The sequence below is a fragment of the Melozone crissalis genome, unplaced genomic scaffold (genome assembly GCF_028551555.1).
Source record: "Melozone crissalis strain CALT ecotype California unplaced genomic scaffold, PUWL_Pcris_2 ptg000004l_1, whole genome shotgun sequence".
NCBI lineage: Eukaryota > Metazoa > Chordata > Aves > Passeriformes > Passerellidae > Melozone > Melozone crissalis.
Window position 1 is genome coordinate 18,546,487 of NW_026535782.1, and position 23,920 is coordinate 18,570,406.

At 38.8% G+C, this 23,920-nt stretch overlaps 1 protein-coding gene across 1 annotated transcript; it reads left to right on the forward strand.

Annotated features, from left to right (window-relative positions):
• Positions 1–915: 915 nt before the first annotated feature.
• Positions 916–23,675, forward strand: TMEM168 (transmembrane protein 168). The gene is made up of 5 exons (XM_054274843.1): positions 916–972; positions 4,150–5,415; positions 13,841–13,983; positions 16,373–16,647; positions 21,082–23,675. The coding sequence occupies exons 2-5, from the start codon at positions 4,222–4,224 to the stop codon at positions 21,627–21,629; spliced, it is 2,160 nt and encodes a 719-aa protein (XP_054130818.1). The 5' UTR covers positions 916–972; positions 4,150–4,221; the 3' UTR covers positions 21,630–23,675.
• The last annotated feature ends 245 nt before the right edge of the window (positions 23,676–23,920 follow it).

Below are 23,920 nucleotides of genomic sequence, written 5' to 3' on the forward strand. Positions count from 1 at the left end.
CACCAACTTGCCCAGAAACTTAGTTGGGTTATTTTACCCTCCAAGTAAAACATGCAAGAAGAAGTTTCCATAGTTGCTTGAGGAGTATAACAAGATAATGGTTGTATCAGTACAGTACCAGTTAAGTGTTGTCCATAATGCTGGTAAAGCAGCTGAGGCATGTGACCCTCACTAGGCAACTGAGATTTCAGATCTCAGAAACATTTATTTATTAAAGGAAAACCTCTTAGCTTCTGGATTTTTTTTTTGTTGGGCTTTTGTTTGTTTCTTTGGGGGGTTCATTGGTTTTGTTTGTTGTTTTTAACCCATGTAACTTTAAGGCCTTAGGGCCAGTTTTATCTAATATTTCAAGAGGTGTAATAATTTGGGGGATGTCTGAGCTTCTTGTGACTCTGAATAATTGAGTCAGGAACGACAGAGGGGCAAGCTTAGATGTTTGGGCTGCTCTAGTGCTTCTTGACTAGGGGCAGAAGGTGCTGGTTGTGATGGAGCATTACAGGAACAAAGGCTTTCTCAGCCCACCTGCAGTTCAGAGAGTGCTTCAGCAGCACTGTCATCCAAACTCGAGTTTTGCCCCTCTCGGCCAGGCCGTGGGGTTCCTGTGATCCTGAACCTTCCCGCTATGTGCTCACCTGCCTGCGAGAGCCAGTGAAAAATGTGCATTTCCGACACCGAGTGCGGAGCAACGCACTCCGAGGCCGAGGAAGCCGGACCACAGGCTGGGGAGGGCTCAGTCTGCCTTGCAGTCCTGATTTGATCACAGTTTTCCCGCTTGCGTCCCTAAGCACCCGAGTTTATGGGTTTGGTTTATGGGTTGCCTGGTTGGGCTTTTCCACAATTCCAGCCGGCAGCGCCGTGGCGGCGCGGCGGTGTTTGAGCCTCGGCGCGGCCCGTAGCGGGAAGCGCCGCGCTCGGGCTCGACATGGCGGCGGCCGGCGCGGGGGGCGGGCAAGCTCCGGGCCGCCCGGTGAGGTGAGAGCGGGCCGGGCGGGGCGGGGGCGCCGCGGGCTCCTCACCGAGCGCGGCCGGGCGGGCACCGCCAGCACCGATCGGCGTGGCGGGGAGGCGGCTGAGGGACCCCAGTGCCGGCACTGACCCTCCCTGGCCGGGCCGGCCCCGCAGCTGGAGCTCCGGCCGGGAACGCGCCCTTCCCCAGAGGGGCCGTCCCCGCTGTGGGCGCGGGGTTAACATCTGGCAACTAACGCTGCCCTTCACTGGGGGTCAAGTCTGATGTGTTTATGTATTAGCTAAATAGGACTTTTTGGTTTAAAAAAAAACTCTTGCAGAATTGCTGCAAAAAAAAAGAGAAAAGTGCTAAACTGGAAGAATAAAGGTGAAGGAAAGTGGATTCACTATTTTAGATAGATCTCACCTGGGCTTAACTACTGAACCAGCTTTGGGGTTTGGTTGTTTTTTCGACTTTCTTACACGAGTGAAGGTTAAAACTACATTGAGAGTCGTGTAAGCTAATAGATAATTTGGTCTCTAAATGTTAATGAGGCTCCAGGTTTTCCTTGAAATGATATTTGCAAAGGTTGACAAATACTTAAAAGTGGGTGTCTACGTTCTGTTTGGAATCTTAATGTGGTTTGCTGAGATCTCTAAGTCGTGCCCAACCTTAAAGCCATTAGTTTAAAACAAACACAGCAGTGCTACCCACTCCCCGGGACTTTGAAAATCCCTCTGTAAAGAAAGTATTGACAGAAATTACTAGCAAATAGGTGTGTTTTAGAAAACAAATCAGTTATTGATATTTCTCTTTAAAATTGAATTGCTGTTGTCTTTTTGTTTGATAATACTTGTGTGATAGGATACTTTAATCATGAAAATGCACCTTTTCCTCTTCACGAAAAGTCGACCATGTATTTTGGTTTAAAAATGCTAATGTTGAATAGTGTGGTTTAGGAGTGCGCGTTTTTGCTAATTGGTTGGAAGGTGGAGTCAGGAAGAAGAGATTGCATTCACAGACGGAGCTGTCATTTTGCAAATCCTTTTCACTACTTGTGCCCGAGTAGATTTTGTGTCTCTGCAGTACGAGCAGACACGTTGCCCCATTTGTTCCCCCACCCCAGCACCTGGCAGGGGAGGGGCAGAGCAGTTTCTCTTTCATGTTTCTGTGCTGTGCTGGCACAAAACTCCACACGAGCTGAGGCAGTGAGAGTTGTGTTCTGTCAGTGGCTCGCTGCTTGCCTAGGAGTTTGCTGCTGTTAATGATCCCATAGAAAACAATTCCCTGATTGCAGCAAAATTTTAAGCCGGGTGTGAGGCAGGAGCTTTGCTGTTTGCTCGTATGCAAAGGGCTCAATCCTCTGCCTTCTGGGGCTGCTGTCCAGCTGAACGTTCATAGGGTTAGCCCCTCGACTTGGAGGAGTTCCAGAAAGGAATCCAGATTAAAAGGATGGGATGGCATGTGTTCTTCAGATCAGCAGTAGTCGCACGCTGGTGCTGTGGGTTGAAAGGAGATGGGAAGTAGTTTCTCTATGTTCATGGTTTGAACTAGAGAGAGCAGGAGGCAGGGGGAGGGCACGTGTAGCAGCTGAAATAAATGGTTCAAGTTGTCCACAAAATGAATGTTGATTGTAGTACAAGAAGCAGTGAGATGCAGTCAGTGCTGTGAAACCTAAACCTGGAATACGAAAGCTAACTCACGTTTGTGTTTGTGTTATCTGTATAATAGAGAAACGAAAGGGTGAGAGGAACAGAAAGTAAAGGAAGAGATATTGTGAGATGTTAAGCATCCAGGCAACTCAGAATTTAGTCAATATCTGTAAAACACTACTAACAATGAATACTGTGAAAATGCACAGTTGACATCCAAAGAACTTTTAACTTATAATAACTTCATGTAATAGCAATTTGCTTCAAATATATGGTGTGTATTCTCCTTCAGGTAAACAGATTTTTAATGCATAGATCTTCCAAGTAATATCTGCATTGTTGTTTGGTATATAGCATAATTTGAAAATATGTGTTACCAAATAGGTAATTTAAACAATAGGATTTCTTAGGCCTGGTTTTTCTCTGCAGCAATTACTGAAGCTGGTTTTACACTGTGTGTCAGTCTTTGAATCTGCAAAACTTAGGAGCAAATCAGTCAATTCACTTCAACATTTGTTGTTCGCTGGTTTAAAAAATAAGAATTTAAAAATCAAAAGAGAATAAAGTCTAAATTTTGCATTTGAGTAAAGGTGTCTTTTAACACTTCCCCCACCAATATAAGTAAAAGCAGCAAGCTATAACCTAGCACTGAGTGTTCTTGGCACGCTGGTTTCGCTATCATACCCATCACTCTTCAGAAATCTCTCTAAGATGGGCAATTAGTAAATTACTTTAAAAATTTATAGAGGCTACATGTATCTTTTTATGTTTTGGAAGCTCTGTCCATAACATTAGAAAATGCCCCTTAAAAATTCTTCTGTCTGTTTGTAAGTATATTAAAAAGAAAATCACATCAGTTAAATGGATCTGAGTAGGAGGTGCTTGTGTTCTAAATATAATATTTGTCCTGATCAACTTGTTTGTTTTCTTGTTTTTGGAGGGGGGGGGGAACTGACTTGAAGGGGTGCAAATGAAGGCTTTGATTTTACATTATGAGAAATCTCTGAAAATCACACCAAATCAGTTTTCATATCTCTGTGTCCACTCTCCTTTTGTGAAATTGAGATAATAATATCTTTTTTACTCTGGGTTAAGCTCATTAACTGAGTGGGAAGTTCTTTTTGTGAATCATATACTTATTTGACTGCTAAAAGGAAGTCTTGCAAAGCATGCTGAAAAGATTGAATAGAAAGTGAGAACTTATCAAATATAATGGTGAAATAAAATAGTGTTTTAAAATAATTATGAAATGTTCTAGAAGCAAGTGGCTATCATAGAAGGGTTTTGGATATCCACAGATATCTAATATAGATACCTAATCGATGAGTTTTGTGGAAAACAGGCCAGGATTGTTTTCCTCTCATTCAATTTATGAAATAGCATTTATGCAGAACCCATTTTATATTGGTTTTCACACTTAATTGGTCTTTTTAATGTGTTCTTTTCACTCTAGATATTAAACTTCTTCATGTGACAGGATGGGGCATATTTATGTTCTATAGGCTTACAAGGAATTATTTGGCACTAAAACTTTTCTTAATTCTCTTCCAGGGCTTCAAGGATTCTGGACCACTGTTACTGAAAGGACATTACAGAAGGCAGCAGTCGCATTGTGTTTGTTGGATGAAACCCGAGTATTTCCTGTCGCTCCAGTGGGTGAAAGCCCTGCCTGCAGCTTACATGTGTAGGTCACTGCGGTACTGTGTCAGTCACTGTCTCTATGCAGCAATGACAAGGCTGGAAGAGGCAAACAGAGAAGTGAACATGCACTCATCAGTCAGATACCTTGGCTATCTTGCCAGAATCAACCTACTGGTTGCCATTTGCAGGGGCCTTTATGTCAGGTGGGAAAAAACTGCAGATGCGCTGATTTTGGTGATATTTATTCTGGGGCTCTTTGTTCTTGGAATTGCCAGCATACTGTACTACTATTTTTCAATGGAAACAGCAAGTTTGAGTCTCTCCAATCTTTGGTTTGGTTTTTTGCTTGGCCTTCTCTGTTTTCTCAATAATTCTGCCTTCAAAATGGACGTGAAAGAAGAAGCTACAAAATATTTGCTTCTCTCGGCCATTGTTTTAAGGATATTATGTGCTTTAGTTGAAAGGATTTGTGGTTGTGTCCATCATCGACCAACTCTGCTGACAACAGTTGAGTTTTTGGAGCTAGTTGGATTTGCAATTGCCAGCACAACTATGCTGGTTGAAAAATCTCTAAGTATTATTCTGTTGGTCTTGGCTTTGGCCATGTTGATTATCGACTTACGTATGAAGTCTTTTTTGGCAATTCCAAATTTGGCAATTTTTGGAGCCATTGCATCCCTACTCTTTTTTCCATCGCTGCAGATCCCCACAAACCCTTTTGCCTTGGCGTGTTTCTTCAGCTGCCTCATTTCAGATCCCCTTCTCGACGTTTACTTCAGCGGACTTTCGGTTACTGAGCGATGGAAGCCGTACCTGTACCGTGGTAAAATCTGCAGGCGGCTTTCTGTCATCTCAGTTGGAGTCATTGAACTCATCTTTTTCATTCTTGCAGCCTTTAAACTACGTGATTTGGACCTCTGGTATTTTGTGATACCTGGTTTTTCTATTTTTGGAATTTTCTGGATGATCTGTCATGTGATTTTTTTTATAACTCTTTGGGGATTTCACACAAAACTCAATGATTGCCACAAGGTGTACTATACTCACCGAGCAGAAAACAACAGCCTGGACAGAGTCATGGCGTCTAAAGGAATGCGTCACTTCTGTTTGATCTCAGAGCAGCTGGTGTTTTTCAGCCTTGTTGCCACTGCTGTTTTGGGAGCAGTCTCTTGGCAGGTAAATAGTAATCTCTCTATCTTGATCTCCCCTTGACAATAATCCTGAGAATTGCTGGATCCCTAAAATTCCTAAAATTTGATGGTATGCTGTGGGTTAAGTTGGAATGCGTGGTTTCACTGTCATGGGCTTTGCACTTAACACTTTAAGCTGCCTCGTCTGTGACCTGTTAGAGCAAGAGCAACTTACCAGCTTCCTTATGTTGGCAGCATGGGAAAAGGTAAATGCTTTCAGGGCTAAGGAGGTGAGCAAAGTATTTTGCATTTACCTACATCAGAAATTGTTTTGCTTTTGAATTCATTGTGCCATGAAATTTTTTTTCAGAATAAATCACTGTGTTAAACCCTAGTAATGCTCACAAATTCTAGGGCTTTTGTTGTGGACTATTTTGATTAGATTGAAATGTATTACATAGTGTAATTTTCAGTAATTTTGGTTTGCTTTTAATCAATTACATGGAATCAGAGATCAGCTGATAAACTGATAAATCACTGGTACAGCGTGAGCTTTACGTGTCTCACTTTCAAATCTGATTATACACCCCAGGATAAGGTATCTGGATGACCAGTCTTTAAAACCACTCAGTGTCCTTTGACTTTTCTTCCCATTTATGAGTTAAGGATGTTGTCTTTTCTTTAGCAGAAAGCGTACATTTCTTTCAAGATGTTTGTTCAGTGCCCAAGTTAAGACACATGGTGTGTGGTCATAGTTGCAACAGGGCATTTCTTTTTCAAGTTGATACAAACCACAATAACAAATTTGTGTCCATTCACCTCTTATATAAATTACAAACATATAATAGTGTACATAAAATATTCTTTTACAGTAGATCAGGTTTACAGACATGTGTTTGTACTTTTTCCAGAGCAATTTCGTGCCCACTCCTTTGGAATTTCTAATCCTGCAGATTTTCTCAGATTAATTACCTTTGTGGATGAATGGTATTTAAGAAATTGATGGAAGATTAAATTAATAGTTCCTTTGTAACTGTGTTGGGTTTGGGGTTTTGTTTTTTGTATGAAGAGCATGAGAGGTTAACAGATGAGTCTCCAAGGAACACTGGGTGGTAGTTTGGCTTTTTTTTTGGAAGATTATCAGCACTCATAGCTGTGGTTTGGACTTGCAGAATGGACAGAAGGAAACAGAACCAAAAAATCGGTTCAGTGCAAAAGTTGAGGGGAATCAAGTTGGCAAGAAGCAGGTTGGAGCCAGGTAGGTAGGAATATTTCCTCATATGCTGCTGAGCTCTGGGGCTGTGTATCATGGCCTGCAATGTGGGGTGCCCCATGACTGAAGAGGCTCAGGAGGAAGCTGGACAAAATTCACAGGGCTCTGTGTACTATCTGGAAACCACATCTGGCTCAGGGAGTTGTTGAGCCACTAGTAGTTAAAGAACTCAGGAAACATGTTTTTTCTCTCCTTACATCTCTCCTAGGCAGGAATTTGGCCTCTTTGGAGACCAGACATTCTTCTGGATGGGCCTTTGGTGCAGATTAATACAGCCATTCATACATTCTTATCTTAAAGAAATTTTTTTATACTTTACATTTACATTTTTAACGTATTTTTCTTTAGAGTTTCTTAGGAATGCCAAGTATTCTTTGGTCTCCAGTTCCTGAAAATGTGTTTGCTCTTCTAAAGATTATTAAAACATTTTTTGCATATGTAAGATGTAAGAATTTTCAGTATTTGCAACATTAGTTTGGGATTTCTGTAGCTATTTCAGTATGTGTGAATTATATTTGAAATCTGTTGAAAGTGACCTGAAAGATGAATCATTTTTTGTTTATACCTTTCCTCATTACTGAAAGCCTTTTAATGACAGTGCATTTGATAAAAGAGGTGGCTTAAAATTACTTGTGATCTGCCATTTGGCCTCCTATGAATAGAATTGCTAAAAATCTGAGCCTTGGAAAGGTTCTTCCTAACAGTCAGCTATAAATAATTAGCAATAGCTTATAAAAAGAGCTCAGTTATAGCCAGAAATGGAGTAGTGGGAAGAGGGGACTTCCCTTTCATGGAAAATGTTTTGCAGGCACATTATATATGCCCTCTTAACATTTCTAATAGCTGTCATATCTGTGCTTCCTATGAATCTCATGTGTATGAAAAGTCAAGACCTAAAGCACCAGTTGTCTGTTGATTGGTGTCTAGAAATATCCTATTTTATTAAAATTGCCAGAAAAATATCAAATCTCCTTTTGTGGAAAGATTTTAAAGTAAGGCGAATTAACTTGCTGTAGCAGGGACAGTGGTTTTCTTCCTGATGCAGAGCTGTTGAGGCTAAAAGTCCTGTCAGTCAAGGACCTTCCTTGAAGGGGAGCATATCCTTTGTAATGAGACAAGGGTTTAAAGTCTCTGTTTGTGGTACTTGGGTGTGTGCTTGGGAGAACTGTAAAAATAATGTGTTAAAGTTGGGTGCATTAAAAAACGGAGCATGTTTCAGCTGGGACATGGTCTGCTCCTGAGAATAATCCTTGCTATAGCTGCAGAGGAAAGATATGTTGTTGGTAAAAATGTACAGACATTTTCTTTGCAGAATCTGCAGGAGATGGTCAGCACCTGCCTTTACATTGGTGTGAGTAATTCCAGTCAGATCAATAGACTCTTTAGTGCCAGCTGATTTCAGCAATTAGTCATGTGCCTGATCATAATTAGGCCCTTGGATTGGACAAGATCCAGAAGAAGTCATGCAAATGACTCAGATATTACTTCTTCAAGAATCCAATAAAATTATGAAAATTTTGCAGATGAAGAGCTTTTAATTTTCAGACAAAGATCTTGGAAAGGTTTGGGGCACTGTTTTTTCTCAAAAACTTAAAATCAAATTTTGTTAAGTGCTCTATGCCAAGGTATCTACAGGTTTTCTTACTTACTGGCCAAAGAGAATTATTATTCCTGGAAGGCTTGTGTTTAGTATTACCAGGAGAAAGATTAACTATGTTAGAGCCAGTAAAGTAATGGAATGAAGTACATTATTCAGTACATTATTCTTGGTTTTAGTGAATTTTATGAGTTAGTAAAATAATAGTATTCCTTACATGCTTGAATACTCATACTTAAATGGACAGTACCATTTAACTTGAATTATTTATAGGAGACAAAATAAGTTTACTGTATGTATGAGTATTTCCTCTTTGGGGGAGAGCTAATGATTTTGTAGTTTTTATTCTGGTGTGGTTGCCCATATATATAGCAACATCTATATTTACTTACACATACTTTTATTAACATCACAGGTTGAATAACTTGTATGTAAATCATATCCAGTCTTTCTCCTTCTCTTTACCCCTGCTTTTCTTCCTGGCTTGTATTTTTAATCCAATCCTCCTCAGGCTTTCCTTGTTTGGAACTATTTTTTGTTGTTTCTGTTATTCCCCCCAGAGTCTCTGCTGCATCCTCTGGCCTCTTTCCATGTTTTGTCAAACGTGCATGCCATTCCTGCCTTTTTTCATCTGTCTGCTCATGTTTAGTTCCCCCCTTTCTTTTCTTCACTGAGAGTTTTTCCTCTTCTTGCTGATTTGTCTTCAATACTTGTGCTTTGCTGTTATTATACTTTTCTGTTGAGTTTCTTTTCTAATACCTTTATTCCCTCTTTTCCTACTGTTCCATCAGCTCTTAAGCTGCATCCTAAGCCCCCTAAGTGCTCCTAAGTGAGCAGTTGCTCACTGCTCACCATTTCTTCTCAGACTCACCCTCTATCATGTGTTCTTTTGCTGCCTGTCTTCCTCTCTCCAGTGTGTGCTCAGCCCTCCTTGGCTCTGTCCCTCTCCAGTCCCATCCCGAGGGCTCCCTCAGGTTGCCTCTGACACCCACAGTGGCAGCACACCTTGCTGCTGTCACCACCACTTGGAGAGCTCCTCAGTCCTGAAGGGGATCTCTGGTGACAAGTATTCATTGTGAGTCTGAAGAGTCTATTTTGTGGCTAGTTTGCTGTTAAAATTTCATTAGTTTCAGGATTCACATTTTTTGTATTTAAAAACATCAGAGCTTTTAGCTTGCTTTTAAACTGATAACTGCACGTGGTTTTGCTGGAACAAATGCATGTAGATAAAAGCACGGGCTTTCCCATGGCTAGAACAGGAGTCAGGGATGGGAAACACAGCACATTAACTCTATCTGCCAGTGATTGTGACAACTGTTTTCTGCAAATTCTTTCCTGGATTTTCCCACTGCTCTTCTCATAGTCAGAAGTAAAGGATTATTTATTGATCTCCATAGACTGTCTGTTCAGTAACTTGTTATAAGACTGTTTCCTCTGGTAGCTGATGTACTTTGTAGCTTTACAAATTTTGTCTTTAAGCTTTTTTCTGCCTGTAATATAGATCTTATCCTCATTTGAAATAAGCTATTCAATGTTAGCATTTTACCCTTTTTCTCCTGAGCCTTCTCTGTCATAGAGGGTGTTCTTTTATTATACTTTGTTTGTTTGGGGAGTTTTGTGTATCTTTGTGTGTCTGTGTATAAAAACAGGTAAATACTCAGCTTGGATAATGGAAATCAGGACAGTATTTTTGCTTGGAAATGCACAAAGGCATCTTTGCAAGCTTTCTCAGTTACTGGTCTGTTTGATATAATCCCAGGCACCCTGCTGTGTGAGCAGTGGGTTGGACCAGACAGTTTCCTGAGGCTCCTTCCAACCCCAACCATTCAGTGATCCTGTGACCATCTTAGTTGACATATGTTTAGTGTTTCATTTCTGTTTTAAACAGAAGGGCTCTTCTATAGGTCTTTGTAATTGGCTTCCAATTTAAACTAACATTTTATGCATTTTGGGGTTTTTCCTTCAGTCACACATCCATAATTAAGTACAGTTCCAGAGTTATTCTGCTTCAAACAGTGGTTATTCTTTGGGATGGAAGTTGTCCTGTCCATGAGTATAAAATGACATCTTGGCTGTAAAATACCTCGAAATTCTTCAGGTGTTCTAACAGTTACACTTAACAAGAAACAGTGCTCAAAAAAAGAGAAAGTGGAAAGACACTACCAGTAGTGAAATTTCACCACTCTTTTATTATTGTCTGTCATTCCAGTCATCAGAGGCAAGAAGTAGATTTTTTTCTTTTACCTTTTTTGTGTTATTTGAAATGAGACTTAATTGTTAATTCCTTTAGAACAAGACAGACAAAGGCAAAAAAAACCTCAAAAAGACTCCCGAAGAATAAGAGATAAAATGATTTCTCATGGGCTTTTTCAGTAGGATTGCCTAGATGGTCCCTGTCCTCTGTTTGCTTTTTGAGCAGTCTGGAATCAATGGGCACTGGGAGTTCAGGGACGTACTGCAGGTTCACATTGCTAGTGCAATTGAAAACAATGAAAATGGGTTGAACACATGAAAGAACAAAACCCCTTTCTGGCTCTGCCTGTGCATCCATGGCCATCTGCTCCATTAAGGACCATTCACCAAATCTTTGGGATTTAATAAAGCACTGACAGATTCCATCTGGAATTTTAGCTGTTTATCTTAAGGGAGGAACCTGTCTACAGTTTTACTGAAATAACTAAATATTTTTTCTATTTGAAGTTCTTCTTGTTTAGGTATTTTTAAGTGTTACCAGTCTTTTTTTTGCTGTGCTGTGTTAAGATATTTTATTATCCTAGTATAGACTTGTTCTAATCATCATTAGGCCTTTTTACATTTGTGACATATTTCTTCTAAATCAAAACTGTTGGAAAAGTGCTAACAGCAATTGCCAGCATCTTTACATTAGATGGATGTCTACAAATGTAAAATATCCAACATTTTCCTATTCCATAGCATAAAATGGCCACTAAAAGACAACACAGTTGAAACCTCAGATGGAGCTGGGTTGATTCATAACATTATAGAGCTTATTTCCCATTCCTGTTGGAATATTTGGTACAAACTCAAAGCAGGATAAGAGCAAGATGGATGACAGGTGATCCTTAGTGCTTCTGTGTGAGACCCTTATTTCACAAGAACTTGGGAATTTTCTTTGCCAGTATCTTCATATTAGTAGGAGCATTTTCAATAATTAAATGTCAGTATTTTTTAGGAGTTAAACTCAGTCAGAGTGAATCTTTGTGATAATTTCAATTTGTGTTGTGGCAGAATGCTGTGGGTTTAATTAGTTGCATATGTTTAGGGGATTGGGGAAATGCAGGGAGTATTTAGAACAAGAGGGTATTGGTTTAATTGGACTACAATAAAACTAATATAAAGTAATATTATATTAGTTTATTAATTATTTAATAGTTATTGTTTAATAATATAGTTAATAATAATATAATAGTTATTATTTAATAATCGTTTAATAATTATTTAGGATACTATGATTGCTCTTGTTTTTACGGGCAAATGTATTTTTTATTTTGTAATATGTTCACTGTTATTAAAACACTAATGCAATAGAGGAGTAGGTTGCTTTAGCAAAGTCCAAGAAAATATATTTATATGTGGTGTAAAAGCTGAACTTGTCACAAAAATACTTCCCTTTTTTTTGCATTACCCTTCTGGAATTTACAGTTGGAAAACTAAGTCTCCAAGACTTGAAATTAATTTAGCTAGAAAACTCCACTTTTTCAACAAAGTCTTATACTTCATAAGGTTTCTACAGAAAAAAAAATATAACCAGAGCTTTATAAGTTTTTGTTGCTGCCACTTTTCAGAGTGTGTTGGGAAAACAGAGCAACAAAAAGGAACACTTGCTGCTGATACATTTGAAACACAAATTATATTTCCTTAGTTAAAGGATTTTTTTCTCTGTATTAACAACAAAACAAATTGAGGTGTTAACCATAATACAGTGTTTTAAGCTTTCCTGTCTTCTGGTGATTTCAGGTAATTTATGCTATCAGTTGGTAATGCTGTCATTAGTTATTATTGAATATCAGATTCTGGTGTTTAATTGCTGTCACCACTTCAAGGAAACATAGGTGAGATCCTTCCATCAGAAGTGTGATAGGACACTTTTTAAAACCAGGACAGGTAGCCAACTATTCTTTCTTAGTGCATTAGATGGGTAAAGCTCTTCTTTCAGGCTAAGTAATTGTGTTTAAAAACTGAATGTAGTTGAGCTCGTGCCATGTGCCAACAAGATCTGGGTTGGTTTAGGTGTCATTTTTTTCAGTATAATATAATTTCCAAATTATTAATAGTGTTGACTTTGTGTTGAGTTGAACTACCAGTGGCCATCAAGTCACTGAGTCTTACACAGTAAGGCAATATCCAGATTAAAAAAAATAACAACATTAATATTGTAGATTAGTACAAAGAGCACAAATAAAACATAGAGGGGGTCAGAGACCACAGGATTCTTCTCAAGATAGAAATCTCTAGTTATGAATTTACTTCCTTTGCCACATAGCAAACATCAATATTTAACAAACGCACCATGGATATTAAAGTTCTTGTTTAATTGTATATTATAATACTGTTTCTGTCTACCCTAAAAAATTTAATACCTGATTAAACCCATTCACATCATGCTTAAATAACTAAAATGAATCCTTATTTGTTCTGCCTCTCAGAGATATCTGGCATTTCAGAAGTCCATTTTTATTTTGCTAGTACTATTGATTGAGATGTAACTGTTGAAACTTCTTGTTTGATTGTTTTTTACAGAATCAGCTATGTATTAGTAAGTGTAAGATTTTCCAAAACTGCTTTCTTCCTTTGAAGCAGGAAAGCTTCATATGGGGTATTAGCTCTGTGAATGCTGTGAAGTCCTGTAGAGGATGTTCCTTTACTCATGTATATAATACCTTTACTCATGTGGTATTTATGCAACTGACAAAGAATTGTCTTTTTAACTGAAATAATCACAGATGATCTCAGAATTCATCTCTTGTGTGATACATAGTATTCCCTAAGTTAAATGTATGGAACATTTAACTTATGGAATACTATGTATCACACGAGAGATGAAATGTAAATGTATGATCATAGAATGGCTTAGGTTGGAAAACTCTTCAATCATCACATCCAGCCATGAACCAGCACTATCCAGTCCAGCACTAAACCACCTCCCAAAGTGTCACATATACACATCTTTTAAATACCAGGGTGCTGTCATCTGGTGCTAGATACATCATATCTGTGCTGTACCTCACTGATTAAGGCTGACCCTGCAGATGCTTACAGATCTTCTTATTTTATGCGCATAGTTAGTTTTGTGGCATTTGATTTTCTTGCCTCAGTTAGTAAACTAAGATATGATCACAGTTTTTACAGCTAAATACTGTGCTATCAGTGTTCTTAAATGCATTCCTTTCAAAAGAGTGATCCTTGCTTACCAGCCACCTTGTCCCCAAGCTTTTCATTTTCTTTATAGTAAATCACACTAATACATGGGAAAATAAATACACATTACCAGTAATACTTTGCATGTTTCAGGGCCCAATTATGTGAGATCAAGCAAAGGGATTTTCATACAATGCCTAAATCTCTTCATTTTCTTTTTAGCCAACCAATGGGATCTTCATGAGTGCATTTCTGATTGTTCTGCCTTTGGAGTCCATGGCTCATGGGCTTTTCCATGAACTGGGAAACTGCTTGGGAGGAACGTGTGTGGGGTATGCCATTGTGATTCCCACCAACTTTTGCAGGTATGGTTACTGTCCTTTCCAGCTTCACAGTGTGAATGTGCTGTTTGCTCATGGAGGCAATTTGGATTTTCAACAATGAAATACCAATTGAAATAATGGGCAGATTTTCTATTTCTGCTCTTTCTCACCCTGGAATGAGTAACTCCACCTTTCTGTCTAGGTAATTTGCTTTTAGGAAGCTGATGAATACAGACCAGCTGTGCACAGGCAGATTTCACAGCCCATATCTCACGCAAAGGAGGATTGGGGCATTTGACTGAGACCAGGTATCTTACATGAGGAGATTGAATAAACCAAACAGATCAGTTCAAAATCATTTTGAATTCCATTAAATGAAGTAGTGTCTACATTTAAAGTTTATTAAAATTAGATTGTCAGATGAACTACATGTCATGTATTGGTGTTGAGAATTTGAAGCTGGTTTTTGTTCCAACATAAATGTTACCATATGAGAAATGAATTACTGCAAAGGCATTTTACTATTATTATTTGCCCATTTGTGTGTTTTTCTTAGTAGCTTTATATTTGCAAATGCTGCTTTTGGCATAAAATTAAAATCATTGCGTGCACATTTTTTTGTAAGTGATAAAGAAGAGCTATATAAATTATCTCTTCAAGTCACAAGAGAAATATAGTAAGTTGATATGGGAGGCTTCAAAATAGAACTGCCCAATTTATGAAAACTTCACAGCTTCAGTGTGTGTAATGGATTTAGTGGGTAAGGAAGAACTTAACATCAAAGAAACCGAAGATAGTATGCTAATCTTAAATAACTGTATCTTAAATATTGTAAATAACACATTTTCTGAGCTTCTGATTTAGTCTGTCAGCTGTGCACCCTAAAAAAAATCCTTGTCAATTATTGTTACAGATTTGAAAAACAGATTTTCAGAATTTACATTACAATAAAAATAAATTAATTTTGTTTCTATGGTAACAATTTAATTCTTTCATTGTATTATATTATTCTGACACAGGCAGTTCCCTCTAATTTTGAGCAAATGAGATACTCTTGAGCAACTGTTTAGGACCTGACAGAACTAAACTTCCTTATTAACAGAGCTTGACTGTTTCAGTGATGGACTCAGTCTTCACTTGCTCAGACAAATAGTAATGATGAGCTATTCAATGTAGCTGTACCAGTGGAATAATAATTTTCATAAAAGCCCTAGACAGGTGAGAAGGTGCAAAATTTAATTAGCTAGACCAATAAGGAGACTAGGTAGCTTTACACATTGGCTTGCAAGCAAAATACATGAAGAATACACACATATATACACATATAGGGAAACAACCATAATGTCATGTTTTGTATTAGTAGAGTAAGTAAAGACTTATCTCCATATTTTCACTCCCAAAACCTCTCCATGTTTGTAACTAAGCATAAATGAGGCCAATTTGGCCCAGCTGTCAGTCATGTTCCTTATCATTACCCTTATTACATCAGCTGAAGAATGATGAATGCTTTTCTCTTTCTGAAAATATATTCTGAAGAGCACTCCCCTAACTGGGTGTCTTGTAAGACCAAATTTCCTGTTATTATGATTAATGAATAGCTATGTAGACCTAAAAAAAATGTATTTTTATTCTGTATTTTAGATACTGTATATATTTGGGGTTATTTATTATGCATTTATCTATATTTTATATAAAATATAGATAACAATACAAATAAAATTAATTTTGGAACCTGGAGACTCTTTTTATTTTTCATACGTATGCACATTCTTACCTATGTAGACATAAATATACATGGTTTGTTCCAGGTCTAGTTTGTAATTTTCTTAAAACTTTGATTTTCTAAGCTGTGAATACTGTTATCTGAAACACATTTCTTATGCTGAAGGAACAACATCTGGACAGCACAAACAAGAAAGAATTACTGTATTTGTGTGAGTTCCATGTTTCAGAGTGTCTGAGGAAAGTGCGTATGTGGATTTCTCTTTCATCCATTATTGGAAGCTAGTTTGCATTATGGTTTGTGCAGGTTAGCACTCGTTTTCTCTGCATTTCTTCCCAGCTGTTCAGTAAAAAGTGCCTGTGTGAAGGCAGTGCTCCTCAGTGGGACTTCATGAAGTTTTTGGTGCCTGCCTTCTTCCTATGATAGCTTCCTTCTCTCCCTCTGTCTCTCAGTTGCAGGAATAGCATAGGGCTGAGTAAGGCTATGCTTGGAATTGAAGTGTGACAGAAGGGAGATTGTGGTCCCTCGCTCAAATGCAGTAATTTGAGTTGTTTATAAACTGCAAATTTGAAGTAAATTTGAATTTAGAGCAGTGCTACGTCACAGCAGACAGAATATGCACAGGGGAAAATAGCAGCAGCTACTAGAAGTCCACTTAGCCTTAAATAATTGTCAGCCATAATCATTAGCTGTTCTCCTTCTCTTTAGTCCTGATGGCCAACCAACTCTTCTTCCACCTGACCATGTCCAAGAGTTAAATCTGAGGTCTACTGGCATGCTTAATGCCATCCAAAGATTTTTTGCCTATCACATGATTGAGACATACGGTTGTGACTACTCTACAAGCGGGCTGACCTTCGATACCCTTCACTCCAAGATCAAATCTTTCCTTGAGCTTCGGACTGCAGATGGACCCAGACACGATACCTACATCCTGTATTACAGTGGTCACTCTCATGGCACTGGTGAATGGGCACTGGCAGGTAAGTGAGCTGGGGATTTGTTTTTGTTAATTGTTTTGGATATTGATAGCCTTTCACAGTCAAATCATTAATTCTGTAAAAAATCATACTGTATTGCAAAACTTTGAAGTTTTGAATGTACTTACTACTGGATTGTTCAGAATGGCAAAGGACCATCAGTCTTTGGAGAACAGTTTTATACAACTTCCTGGCAGGGAGGGAAGAAAGGAAAAGGTTGTAGTATTACAGAGCATGACTGTTAAGAGATTCAGAGGCTACAAGAAATTAAGAAAACAAGCCAAGTTGCAGGCTGACTACCTCTGCTAGTGGAGACAATGGAGAAATGCAGAAGCCCCTTTGGTATGCAGGTAAGTTATTGTTAAGAGGTAGCTCTTTCCTTCCCTTGCATTGTATGGCAGTCAGGTATGTTACTTCATTAACTTTGTCATTTTAGTATTTACTGACTTTGACAAAAATCCTTTTACAGCAAACTAATCTTCCACTTATTCTCAGAATTGTCTGATGTTGTTGACTCCAAATATATTTTTTCAAGTTTAAACACAGTTTCATATTCCCCTGATTTTCCTCACACATGATTTTTGTATTCAACAAGTTAACTTTAAAGATTGCTTTTTTCCATGCATGGAATTAAAAGTGGAAATTACACACTGCTGCTCTAAAGATAGATTTCCCCCTGTATTTTGAGGAATATTTGTTTACTGTAATGAACAAGCGTAATCTTTTCTCATTCCTTGGACATGACAGAAGGAATTACAGAGTGTTCTGTGACACTGTCAGTTGACTGTCATGAAGGACTGCATTTATGTCTTTAAGATGTGCTTTGTTTTTTTTTGTAAAAGACAGAATCAGTAAAATAAACAGGAGGCAGATACACAATTCACACTACAAAAGCAGGTCTTCAAACATATAACAAACCTTGTGTCATAAAAACAGGTATGATTTGCTGACACTGTGGACTTTAGGAGTGATTGTGGGCATAGTGTAGCCTCAAGATTGTAAACCTCTATTTAAAGTGCCAGTTTAATGCCTTGTCATATTCTTGGCATAGACTTCACTGTTTCCCCCTTTCTTGGCCCATTTGTTTGGTAAACTTAGTGAAGTTGTCAAATCATTGCAAGGTTTAGCCTTGCTCTGCTGCTATAGGGAACTGAGGTCACTGTGTGCAGAACGGGAATCTCATAGTAAATACATCGAAAATTTGTAGCTTTTTTCTTCCTAGGATAGAATTAATTCTGTTGGATAGCACTTTGCCTGTGAGCTCCAGGCTCTTTGTCAGCAGTGTCTCTCCAGGTGCATGTGCCCTTCAGTGGGGCATGCCCTTCCTTGTGTGCTCAGGCTGAGGTGGGTGTTCAGGCACAGGTCAGTTTCCATCTGGAGGCTCTGTACCTGTTTTGATGCAGCTCCATCCGTGAACCTTTAGACCTGCTGAAGAGCAGTGTGAGCACATTTTCTCTCAAGGGCTTTATCTGTACCAGAGATTTTAAAAAGCCACAGCTTTTACTGTGACCTTAGTGCAAGTGGTGAGCTACAGTGTGTGTAGGGTGGCCAAATTACTTCTCTGAGAAGGGGGTGGTTTGTCCATAAGAGCAGCTGCCACTCTGTGCAATTGCTGAGTGTGTCCTCACCTTGGGTGGAACAGACTATCAGCAAAACTCCACCTCCCACCTGTGCTCCAGCCAGCAGCATAGACATAGTCAGCTTTCTTGCATGTGTAGAGCCAAATGTTGCTGCAAAAATTGGACAGCTTTCACCCCAGACCTGGCTTACTACATCTAGCCACCCTGGAGTGTGGCTGGGGCCTCAGGTCCCTCTGTAGCATGTAGGTAGCTGTAACCTAAATTGATATCTAGCCTTTAGGAGAAAGGCCAAGGAAACTGTTTAAACTTTGAGTGCTGAAAGATACAGTGTGTAAATACAGTGGTGTTCAACTTCCTCACAAAGCTCCTTTTCAGTTCTCTGTCCAAGCACATCTTCAGCTTCTACATGGATACACATATAGTCACATAAAGGAGAACAGGCAGCTGTCAGAGGTCTTGCATGCTTTTTTTGTGATTAATTTTAGTTAAGTGGTGGAATGTAATGTGATCTTCCTTCCAGATATCACTGCTCCTGCATGGAACTTGAAAGTATAAACTGAAAATATAAAGGCTGTAATTGTGTCCCATATATTGGACGCTGGCATTTTGTGACAGATGGAGCCTTGGCCATCAGTTCCAGTAATGTGTGCTATCCTGTGACCTGTAAAGAAGATGAAAAGAGATGACAACAATGAAAAAAACCCATTCATCTGATTAAAAAAGTAGTTTCTCACTGCTGGCTTATGCCATGGTACAGCACAGTAGTAGCAGTGTAGTCTTTGCTTTGTAATGACATATTGCAAAGGAGGCTTACTGAATTAATTAATTCAGTAATGATGTTTCTCTGTTGTTGGAAGCTGAGATACAACACTGTGGTGTAAAAAAGAAACTGTTAGCTAGTCATGCATGAAGTATGAGCAGTCAAATGACCTGGGGGTCTGAGTGAAGGCAAAGGCATGAGCTGGGCTAATAAAGCTTTGTCTCTGTTCCTGAAACTGTTGGCATACCTGTTATCCTGCTAAGCCTGCCAGAGAGCCTGAGGTGGCCAGGTACCTGCATTTCTTACACAGCTTGGTGCCTAAACTTTGTGCTGGGTGGCAAGCCCATGTGTTTGAGGTCCATAGGCTTGGAAGCCAAGCCTGTGTTTGCTTGTATCTGTGAAGGATGAGATGGTTTTCTTTGGATGATTCTATCCAATTCTCTTTTGAAATCACATGCACTCGTACACAGCTACACTTTAATAAAGTTTATTTATAAGCCTTTAAAATGTGAACAAATAAAGAAAATTTTACAGATAATTCACAGAGACGATGTACCTAGAAAAGGAAAACTACTTCTGTGATCAGTCTCTGCTGTAAATAACTACAGCAATTTAAGGATGGTGTACCAAGACAAGTCATTACTTTAGGTTTGTATCCTAGAGATTTTCTCTGGTAATAAATTTTCCAGTTTTTCATTTTCTTGGAGAATGGTTCAGCCCTGTAATTTTGCTTTTACTTTAACTACAACAGCATGCACAACACTTTAATTCTGAGATACTAATTTGAAGCACTTTTTCGTCACCCCTTACAGGTAGAACTCTAAGTGCTGAATTATGCAGCTAAGAACATTTTAAACACTGCTTAACTGTAGTCACTAGTGAAAAATCACTCTGGAATTAAAATTCAGTTACTTTAAATATCTTTCTAATTTTTCTTCATTTTTTTAAGTTGATATTTGGAAACTTCAATATTTTGTTGTAAACCTGTATCATAGCTTCAAGTAGCCAGAACTGAGGCATACCAGTTCTTTACTTTAGTATCACTGGGGAGACAATGGAGAGTTGTTGTCCTTAGGTACCTGAGTAAGTAAGTAGTCTGCCTTTCAAAGCTACATAGATCCTGCAGCATTTAGTACACTTAAGCAGAAAGACTTCCCACTATAGATAACATTCCAAGTTTAATTACAATCTCCTCTTTCAAAGTGCTGTTGGAACAGGAGCTCAGACAGAACACAAGAAGTTGGACACTAGTTGCAAGGGTCTTCTGACCTGACAGGAAAAAAATATTGTGGAAAAATTCCAATGAGATTTTTGTTTCATTGAGTTTTAAATTGATACCAGTTTTCTTGAAGCTCTGAAAACAGCTGTCTCCATAGAGAGAATCTCTTCATTCCTGGTCATGTGAATTTTTGTGCTTGCTTTGATTCCCACCATTTGAAAATGTATTATCTTCTAAATTCATCTCTTAGACGAGCCTTTTTTTAATATTCATAAAAACATACTAAAAAAGAGTCCTATTCCTGTTCCTAAATAAACTTTATTTCAGATCTTTTTCCCTGTTTATCTGTATTTTCCAGATTTCATCAATTGGCTATAATTTCTTTCACTCTGTAAAGGAATTCCTTTTTTGTTATTGTTCATGAGTTTTCTTCCTAATCAAGGGTAAGTTAATGGCTTCGTCTGCCACAGCAAGTCAGTTAATACCTCTGTGGAGATATGAAGCATTTACAGATGGAAAGGATGAGTTGAAAACATCTGTTATATCTGTCCAGATTGTTCAAGTAAGGCAGTCAAAACAGTTAAAGTGTTGTTATCTTGTTTTGCTGGTTTTCTACCAAGCTGTTCTTCTCTGCAACACAGGTCTTCGTGTCTTCTCAGAGGCTCCTCCTGGGCTCTTGGCCCACCCCTTTTTATTCCAGTTACCTTCACAAGCTACAGCTGCTGCCCAACTAAGGACTTCGCAGCTGTAGCTCGTTTGGAGTAACTAGGACCCACTTATCTAATACATAGATCTTACAGGGACTCTCTCCATATTAAAGTTCTGCAGAAGTTTTTGTTTCTTCATCCTGATGCTAAATCTTTTTGTCCTTGTGGCAGGGGGTGATGCTTTACGACTGGACACGCTGTTGGAGTGGTGGAGAGAAAAGAACGGCACTTTTTGTTCTCGGCTGATCATTGTTTTAGACTGTGAGAACTCTCAGCCTTGGGTGAAAGAAGTAAGAAAAGTAAATGACCAGTATGTTGCTGTGCAAGGAGCAGAAATGGCCAGAGTTGTAGACATCGAGGAAGCAGACCCTCCACAGCTTGGTGACTTCACCAGGCAGTGGGTTGAGTACAACTGTAACCCTGACAGCAACATCAGCTGGTCTGAGAAGGGCCGCACGGTGAGAGCCGTGTACGGCGTGTCAAAGCACTGGAGCGACTACACTTTGCATTTGCCAACGGGAAGTGATGTTGCCAAGCACTGGATGATGTACTTCCCACGCATCACCTATCCATTAGTACATTTGGCAAACTGGTTTTGTGGGCTCAATCTGTTCTGGGTCTGTAAAGCTTGCTTTAGGTGCTTAAAAAGACTGAAAATGAGTTGGTTTCTTCCCACAGTGCTGGATACAGGACAGGGCTTCAAACTCGTCAAATCCTAATCAGCAACCAAAGAGAAAATGAAGTGAGAGCTTTGTGAACTTTCTCACTGTACCATATTTAAAACTTTTTCTATTACTATTTTTCTCTGAAAAAGTCTGCTCTACTCACTTTATTCAGCTTTTTGAGCAGCTACAGTATATGCAACAGTTAGAAATTGCAATCTTAAACAGAAGAGGGTAGAACTATGATATTTTAAATTTTGTTACATGTACATTTGTAAGAGACTTATTTAATATGAGCATGCATTTTGGAGACAGGTCCCACGTTCATATGTCTTACTTAAGGCAGCCTTTGTTTAGAGACACCAGTTTGATGGACAGGAGCTCCTGTGAATGTTACACGATGCTGATCTGTCATTTATGTTCACTATACAGTTTAAATACAGGAAAGAAACCAACCTAATACCCCAGTCAATTTATGTGTGCTTGAAATTATGTGGTGGGATCACTGAGCCAAAAAAACCTCAGAATATATAGCTACTGTATGTAAGTAGCTACCAAAAAGCTTTAGTTTTATTTGCTTTTACATCTTGTGCCCTGCCTCAGTTCTCTAGTGCCATCAGTGAAAATTTGCCATGGAAAACAAGAAAATCAAACAACCCCCTAATGCTCTGATACTTCTCAGACAGTTTTGAAGTGTGTTTTGAAGTGAATTTTAAAAAAATTCAGTGTTACTTTCAACATAAAATATCTTGCTGGTGATCTTTAAGCATACATTCCCAGAAGTTAATTTATATATGGAATAAAAACTGCAGTGAACATTTTTCCCTCACCTGTTAGGTGATTCTCAATTTTCCACGCTCTTACTAGTTTGTATTTTGAAAAGCTAATCTGAAGAAAACAAAGCAAAACAAAACCCAAGGAATTTAACAAAGAAAATAATCCTTAGATTAAAAAATGGGAGTATGAGTGTTGCCTTGCTTCCATGTTTATCTGAAGTCCTTGTTGTGGCTAAAATCTTGATTCTGTGAAGTTCTGAGTACAAAGCTGGACCAGTGAGTTTGTTATCTATTAAAACCACAGGCAAAGTTTGTTTGAATGGATTATTCCCTTAGGAGAAGAGGGAATCCTCAGTATTCCTTAAGTGTTTTCTCCCACCCACAAGGTCCTGATTTTAGTCCTTCCACAGCTAGATGGGACTCTAGAAATCCTTTCCTACAGTCATAAAAGCTGCATAGCTTTTTTATGTCATTTTTTCAAGTACAGAGAATTAGGGGTGAAGCAAGTAAGTGTCTAAGACAGTACAATTTGTGGTCATTTATTTGCATATGTGTGTGCAATTCAGCAGACATACAGTTTACTTTTTCCTGTTTCCATCAGTATTTTAATAAAAGTGTTAAGAGAGCAGCTGGTATTTGTCTAAAATATAACTTATTAAATTTTTTTAAATTTAAATACATGCAAATAGTATGTAGCTCTATAAGTCTTTGCCATCATGGCTTTTTCTAATGCCATTTGAGGTTTTTAGCCAGCCAAGTTAAAAATCTGCTAACACTGATACCCATCAGTAGCTCCTGAAATAAATAATGAGAGCTACAACAGCCAAAGCAATTTGTACCCACCAGATTCAAAATGGTGATTTTCTCAGATCTGCAAGTGGGAGCCACTAAGTTTGTTGATTAGTAAGTATTACACAGGGTTGTTTAGCCAAGGCACCACCTCCCACACCGCTTTCCCTTTCTCCATCCCCTTCCATAGTGTGAGAAGGGGATTAAAAAATAAGAGATTAATTATATCCTATGAAGACTAAATGCCTTTGGGTCTTCTCTGAATAGATGCTGTGATTGCAGCTCTGTCAGGGAATCAAGAGGTGGCAGTTTTCAGTAAGGACAGAGGGTTCTCACACCACCTGATTTCAGGTATCCAACTTGAGGTCCTAATGTGGGAGACAGAGGTAGGAGTCATCTCCTTTAAAGTCAGATGTTCGAAAACCAAATACCTGAATCCATGCTAGGGACCTGAAATGCTCCACTGCTCACTAGCAAGGAGAAGTAAATATTTCCAGAGGAAGACTGGTTTGGTCTCTACTCTAGGATGACTTTTGAGGGCATTGCAATTTTTTGTTTTGTTTTGTTTTGCTTTCCTGTGCCAAAGGTCAAGCAGACAGATCCCTTACATCCCTTGAATAACCTTAGAGCACCTCTAAGCTATCCTCTGGAGCCTGAGCTGGGTACCTAAGCTCCTTGTTCAAGCACATAAAGTGGATACTTGAAGTTGGGTTGAACAAGGATCTGTCAGGTTGCAGAAAAGCAGTGCTGCCTTCTGCAGAAGTCACTGTCTTCCATTCCTGG

Bases quoted from the DNA above. Each gene is read 5' to 3' on its own strand.
- TMEM168 (XM_054274843.1), top strand. From the start codon at position 4,222: ATGAAACCCGAGTATTTCCTGTCGCTCCAGTGGGTGAAAGCCCTGCCT. The intron at 5,416-13,840 runs GTAAATAGTAAT...TTTTCTTTTTAG, and splicing joins TGGGAGCAGTCTCTTGGCAG to CCAACCAATGGGATCTTCAT. The intron at 16,648-21,081 runs GTAAGTGAGCTG...TCCTTGTGGCAG, and splicing joins TGGTGAATGGGCACTGGCAG to GGGGTGATGCTTTACGACTG.